General features: G+C 48.4%; 2 protein-coding genes across 2 annotated transcripts in view; both read right to left on the bottom strand.

Annotated features, from left to right (window-relative positions):
• Positions 1-261, bottom strand: part of KMO (kynurenine 3-monooxygenase (kynurenine 3-hydroxylase)) — a 10490-nt gene extending 10229 nt beyond the window's left edge. Inside the window, exon 1 of the mRNA XM_009320761.1 lies at positions 208-261. Within this exon, the coding sequence (XP_009319036.1) occupies positions 208-261 (54 nt within the window). The remainder of the gene's footprint in view (positions 1-207) is intronic.
• Positions 262-4917: 4656 nt separating this feature from the next.
• LOC103914212 (chromosome unknown open reading frame, human C21orf58) overlaps positions 4918-7255 on the bottom strand; it is an 8543-nt gene continuing 6205 nt past the window's right edge. The window contains exons 6-7 of the mRNA XM_009320828.1: positions 6857-6996; positions 4918-5094 (exon numbers count right to left, since the gene is read on the bottom strand). Of these exons, the coding sequence (XP_009319103.1) occupies positions 4918-5094; positions 6857-6996 (317 nt within the window). The remainder of the gene's footprint in view (positions 5095-6856; positions 6997-7255) is intronic.

Raw genomic sequence — 7255 nt, 5'->3', positions numbered from 1 at the left:
AGCCATCCTCCTCCTACAAAGTTCTAGCTGCTCAAACGAGCCTCGCTGCCTCCTGCAGTGGGAACTCAACCAACTCCTCCATAACACCCCGTCATCTGAAGGAGGAACGATTTTAAGAAAAACATTCACCCCACATCCAAGCAATGCTTTTACAGCTCCTGCTCCCTGGCAAACGCAATCACACAGCAGCTAAATTGTATATCCTACCAGACCACCACCGACAACGGCAACTCTTTTCCCCCGTGGGTCACCGGGCTCCATCGCTGGGACAGCCCCTGGGTCACAGGCTTTTACTGCTGCGTCCCCGCTCCCTGTCCTGCTGCACTGCCCTCACCAGTGGGGAGGGGAAGGGGAAGGACGTGGGCGGCTGAGTCACACCTGGGTTCTTCTCCCCTGGTTCATATTAAAGTTTAACTCCCAGCCCTGAGACTATCAGTGAATCAGCCTGGCCGTGTGGCCAGCCACACTGAGCCTTAGGTGAAGAGATGTGAATGTGGCATTATTCAGTCAGCCCTTATAAAAGGCCTCTTTTGAAAATTGTAAAGCAATTCTGCAGCCTTCAAGGACCTCCTAATGAAACGTGCATAGAGCAGGAGGACAACTTGCATCTGTTGGGGTTTTGCTGGTGCTTCACTGGGCTGCAACTGCAGAGGCACTGGTGGGATGATGCAGAGTAACTCCTGGAGCACTCTCCTGAGGGTGGGTTATGAACCACACTGCTTGCCTAGGGGTCTGATCCCATCTGCAAGTACACCTTTCATCCAAGGAAGCTGTGTGCCTCAAGTGTTTTGGGGTGTGATGCTGAGCGGAATGTCCATGCCTAATCTGCAGAAGCTTTCCAGGACTTGGATGAGGCTGTGAGGAGACATCTCTGCGTGCACCGTTTCACATGCCCATCCTTGGGAGGAAGTGCTCTGCTAAGCCAACGCTGCACACAGTAAGCTTTTAAAAGGAGCCAATTACAGCCTACACACAATAATTAAACAGCAGACAGTGAAAACACATACATAAACATACACTAACTACCATTTATTGCTCAACCTGCAATGCACAGCCCAAAACAGCAGATTTGCCTCAAAGGAGCAAGACCAAATTCCTGCACAAGCACAGGGCCGTTCTCCATTGCACATCCTGATTCCCCATGCAGCAACAGCCAGCTGCTGCCGAGGGGACAGGGAGCAAGTGCCATGCCACGCCATGGTCCCAACCTGCAGTACCATGCAAGGAGAGGACATGCAAGATAGGGTCAACAGGACCCACAAGCAGCCTCAGGCCCAAGCTTAAATGGGACTGCTGGCCTTGGGGAGGGCAGGGGTCCCAGGTGGGGCTCGTTGGGCTTGTTAAAGGCTATTAATGCCCACGGGCCCTGGCACTGAATCTGAATGTGTTGCCACTGAAGACCCTCCATTGGGTTTCTCTGATCTGTGCAGCAGTGAATTGATCCACGCTATCTGATTGACTCACACACACCCAACAAAGAAAACAGAAAAGACAGGGCAGAGCAAGGTAAGTTTTACATAGTAAATAAATTATTCATTAATTATTTTCAGAGCACAGACAGCACACCATTAGCTTCCAGCAGTGACAGTTATTATTTGGAAATATCACTCACAGCACCCTTTGCATGCTTGTCCAGTAGGCTTTACAGATTACTCCACCACCCTGGCTTACCAATTTGATAGCAGCACTTTAAGGTATGCCAATTAATTCACAGACTCCTGTGGATAACACAGCATACAACCGTGTAACTAAAGCTGGTCTCGTAATACTGCTTTCTGCACAAGCAGCCTCGGCCACGGTCCGCGTACCTGCTCCAGAGGCAGAAGGCACAGACACGCAGGGAAGCAACTGGCCCATCGGTGAGCAGCACTATGTGGTGTGGTAAATGGGCCACAGTTTGAAAGTTTTTTCTTCCAAGATGGTACACATCCGCTGCTCGCTGCCAAACCTATATCTCCTTAGCTACTGACAATAGCTCTTGGCAAACCAGGCTAAGCTTTGCCTATCAGGGACTATCTATGCCCAGTGCAATATCTTTTCTTCCAGGTAGCCATTCCAAACAAAATTTAGGTCCCTGGGTTATCTTCATCAGATTCACTCACAAACTGCATGAGGCAAAACAACATAAACATGTTCTCCACTTTAAAAACAGGAGAAGGTGGGAAGACATTGAGAAAGTGCTACTAATTCATTCTTTATTTTTCTGTATTAAACACAACCAGGCTGCTGAAAGCATGTAAAAGTATTGCTTGATTAAAACGCTGAGCGAGCCTTCCAAGGAGTCCTAAATGAAAACAAAAGAACAGGATAGCATGGGCTCGGATTAAAGCCTACCCTCTGAAAATTAGTGGGAAAAGTAAAGAAAGAGTGGAAAAGTGTTTGATTTATGTTGCTGAAGAAAAAGACATGCCAATATCCAAGGAAGAACCTCAGGATTTTATTTTTATTTTTTTTTAAATCAAGTCTAAACCCTGATTATATGAGGGAGAGGCTGAGAAATCATGAAATAAATAAACACAATTCCAGGCTGCTTAAATCACCTTCCAATAGCTCTTTGAGAAGAAAACTGTGGGTAGCTTTGTAAATGTGAGTTTTGGGAGAGACTGAGAGTCAGAGCCCTTCTGGGGCAGAAAACATGGGCTGTGGTTAGCTGGGGGTAGGCATTGCACTTCAACGTTCAAACCCGATGACTGCAGGAGCAGATTTCTTTCTGTTCTTCTCCACTGAGAATTATTTATCCAAACAGTGCGTAAAGCCAACTCACACAGGTAGAGCAGAGTGCTGGTCTTCAGGAAAATCCAATGCGAGGATTTTGCTCTGCTATGCAAGTAACTTGCATTTGGATTGTTCCTGCTCATCTTTAGTTCCCCGAATAGGTAATTACTGTAGGACAAGTATATCTGTGAGGGAGTAAAATCAAAAACACTGAGGGAGGAACACTTCAGGCTGATGAGGTTTGGCAACTAACCCTCATTCAGGCATCCTGGGTTAGTTTGCATTATCCTCCCCAGGAAGGCAGCAGCCCCCTTTGAGGAGGCTGCAGCCCTCCTTTGAGGAAATGCCTCAAGTTGCACATGAAGGGGACTCTCAGCCCTGGAGCTGGGTCATACTCATTTGCAAGGGCTCAGGTAACACTGGTGTTAAGATTATTTCATGCCCAGGGGCTGCTGTGGGCTGCCAAGCCTGCAAGACACTTTGGGATGGGTTTTCTTGATTCTGTGAAGAGACAGCAAAAAAAGTGGTGATTGATTGTGGCTGGTCTGGGCTTGGAAGAGGAGAGAAAACAACTGAACCAGCAGAAACGGGTGAGCAGACCACAGGTGCATGGTACGTTTGTTCTGAACATCTGAAGTCTTTCTCCCACTCACTTCTTGTACCAACAGTGTGCAGTCATACAGACATTAGGCTGTCAATCAGACAGATTCTTTAGGAACTGTTCAAATACAGGCTGACCTCAGCAATGCTATGGTCCACTTGCAGAGGATCATGTACTGTCAATATGTGGGCCACCTGCAACAAGAAATACAGCTTTATTGTGTTTGGTAATAGCCAACAGTGCATGCTTGCTGCAGATGCGAAAGGACAGTGTAGATGTGTCGGATCTCATAACTCATGGTGGAAGGTAGCTGAAGAAGAAGATGATGACAACTTAAAAGCCATGACAAGATGTTCCTTTGCTAATTTCTGCAAGAAGCTAACTGCACCAATTCTGGAAGAAGCCAAGAGATCTTTACCGGTACAGATTACAAACACGTGTAAAAGTGAAAGGGGTAGAAATGTTTATCCCTTATAATTCCATTAGGTAAATAATCTGTTCAGGAATTCAAATCCCATGCTAAAGAGGGCCATACAGATACCCCTGCCAGCAGGTTGCCCATGCCTGAGGATGCAGCTGCCTCTATCCTGTCTCTCTGTTCCCTAAGGGTTTGCAAGAGCTGTAGCACAGATATAAAAGCTGTCTTCTGACTGACGCAACAGTGAGTCCCCACGCAAAAGTCCCCAGCCACGCTCTCACACTCTTAGCAATGTGCATGCTGCTTCCATGCCTGCTTTCTTGCTCTCCCCTCCTGATGTGCTTGGCAAGACCACTGCTCTCTCTTGGCTCAGATCCTTGCCCAAGGCCCCTCCTGCCACTGGCATTCGCATGAGCAGACTAGTTTGAACACTAGTCCCAGGTGTGATCAGCTCACACCTAGAAAGCCAACCAGGAGAAGCTCAGAGATAGCAGGGAAGGCACAGGCAAGTGAGCCCTTGGAGGAGCTGGCTGCTGACCTCTGCTAAGGGCTTGAGGGCTCTACAGACCTGGGGGCAACCTGGGGAGAAGTCCATCCATTTCTGCACTTGAAAAAACATCCCAGCTGCAAGCACAGGCTTATTGCAAAGGCTCGGCTTTATTTCTGAGTACTCCCCTCCCTTTGTACCATTTTCTTTAGTGAGTGGTGGTGGGTTTTTTTTCCAGGAACGTCTGATTAGCAAATGTCTCAGCAGTGTTTTAAGAATATAAATCCTACTGGGAACCTTAGCCTGAATGTAAAACACATGCAGTCCTTATTTAGCAGGTGCCTGCTGGGTTCACAGGGAGACCCAAAACCCACCGTAACAACCACTGCAGAGCGGAACCATGCAGCATTGCTGGGTGGTGGCTCTGTATGGCAGGGACACAGCTTGGTATCATCTACAGACCTTGTCTGGTCCTCATGTTTATTCCACAGTAAGCAAGGGTTAATTACTCAAGTTATAAGATTGAGTGTATCAAATCATCACTTAACCCGCCTCAATCCCTTTGTTGAGTTAAAGACAATATTCAGGACTGGCCTCAGTGAAGAACCTCGAAGGCAAGGGGTTGTCTGGTCTACCTTCCTACCTGACCCGTGCAGGAAGGAAGGGCTAAAGTTTACATTGTGGCTGCCTGTTTACTTACGTAGGCAGGGCAGGGAGCGTGCTGCCGGACCAGTGATGTGCCATGGATGTGGACCGCAAGCCCCCGTGGGGCACTGGGAGCACCCCTGTAGGAGGGTAGTGGTGGTGGTGGTGCACCGCAGATCGCCTGGGCCTGTCTGCTTTCACAGCCAGGGGAGCAGCAAACTGCAGGTCCTTGTTGGAGAGAGACAAAGGGCAATTTGTGAAATCTGTGCCCCCATGGGAAGGGTCCTTGGCTGAGGGGCTGGGTTCCCAGTCAGCCACCCCTTGGTAAAGGAAGTCCTTCAGCATGTGTCTGGAGATGGGTTTTGCAGGCTCCAACATAGAAGGCCCAGCAAACACTCGGTGATTTCAGATTTCACCTGATATTCAGAGACATTCAGACCCCACTCTCCCCAGTTTATCCCACCAGTCTACGTTAGGGGAACACATAGTGACAGGATGGCCTGGGGAGGAAGGTGGGGACCAGGGGGACGCACACTTTTCCTCTACCATCTTCCCTTAGATGTGGGGTCCTCCACAGAAAGCTGCAGATGAGTCTGCTGGCTCTCCCAGCACCACCATCTGCCCCAGACATCTCCCTCACGGCAAGGGGGAAAGAGGATTCAAAACCAGAAACCACATAAGGAAAATGGAAAAGGATTTCCACCCGAGGCAACGCTCGGTGCAGCTCTGACATGAGGAAGAGCCGGCACTGCCTACCATTTCCACAGCAAGTCCACCCCAAGACCATGGCTGATGAAACTAGCAGGCCCCTCTGTGCCACGGGTGGCCTCCTGGGACGTCAGTGCCACAAAATGTGAGAGCTAGCAGCTGCTGTCGGAGGCTTTCTGTCTGGGGCAGACGTTTGGTCCCAACAGGTGCAAAAACCCATCAGCTCCTTCCAGGCCATGGGATGGGGTATGGAGGAGGATTGCATTTCCTACCCCTCCGTTAAACCCGGGGCTCGGGGGCTTTTAAGCCACTTGTTGCTTTTGCAAATAGCATGTAGGAAAGGTGCGAGTGAGCTGGGCAAGGACTGCAGAAGTGTGGGAATCACATTCTCAGCACACGACAACCTTAACATCCAAGAAAAAGAAAACAAATCTTTTTACAGCACAGGGAAAAGACATAGTTAGCCTGAAAATGGAGGGGTAGAAAAAGTACAGGGGAAGTTTTTGCAACATTGGGACATCCGCTCCTCCCCAAAGATCAATTGTCCTTGCTTCTTAGGTAATAAATGCTACAGTCTAGAGACTAGAAATACCTTTTTCCAAAGCACTTAAGGACACTAAGGAGCTATATCACCATGTTAAAAATAGCTTAGGAATTGGGCATTTAAGGATATGTTCAAAATTACCTACCTCTTATCAGGCACTGGACACATTTTGGAAAAATTCCTATAGGTATCTACACACCAAAATATCTTTAAGATCTGTCCTTTCAGAGCTCAGTAGCCATTGACTTTCAGTGAGACAAGAACTAGAGCAGTGGGGCTCCAAGTACAATCACAAAATCTGTGCTTCAGCTCTAGCCCATTTCAAACTGCCAGGTCAAATTTTACCAATTACAGGATTTGTAACACAAATATTGTCCTGCTGTTTGCAGCAAATGGACCTGCAGCAGCAGATACCCAATGTAGATGTCTTCCATGCATAGTCTGTCAGTGGTTCAACTGTACAGGCCAAACAGATAATTTTCAGAGCTGGGCTGAATCCAGTTTGCACGTGTGGAGGAGACATTCTTCCACTGTGTCCTGTCACAGTGCTCATCATGGTAAAGAGGCAGGCTGTGCTCTGCTCAGTAACAATCTCCTGCTGCAGTGGGTTTGAAGATGCTCACAGCTGTTAAATGTCCCAGACTTTCTGCATGTTTTGTCCAGGCCCTGCACCCTCCCAAGGAGATCAACCATTGCCACGTGTGAGCAAGGATGCCCTTCAGACTCCAGTGCCGTTACCTGCTGTGCATGCTGAAGCAGGGGAGAGCTGGCTCCAGCAGACTGTGTGAACGCCATCGGTGGCAGAGACTTCAGCATCATGTTCTGCATGATGATCTGGTGCATCTGAGCGTTCTGCATCAGCATCATCTCTACCATATCTGGGAAAAGGACACCCCAAGGAAGAAAGTAAGAGCTTTATCAGCAACTGACAAGCAGCAGAGGCATCTCGGTAGGAAGTGCCCTCCAGCATACAGACTGGTCACTGCAACCAAGACAAAGCAGCTGAAAGGGACACATGAAGAATATCAGCATTATTTGGCCAAGCAATGCAAAAATAGTGTCTATGAATAAAACTGTTCAGAGGTCTCCTGTGTCTCCTCCCTTCTACAAGAAAGCTGCCTTTGAACATCTTCTGTC

The sequence above is a fragment of the Pygoscelis adeliae genome, unplaced genomic scaffold (assembly GCF_000699105.1).
Source record: "Pygoscelis adeliae isolate BGI_AS28 unplaced genomic scaffold, ASM69910v1 Scaffold63, whole genome shotgun sequence".
Lineage (NCBI taxonomy): Eukaryota > Metazoa > Chordata > Aves > Sphenisciformes > Spheniscidae > Pygoscelis > Pygoscelis adeliae.
This window is presented reverse-complemented; position numbering and strand designations above follow the sequence as displayed.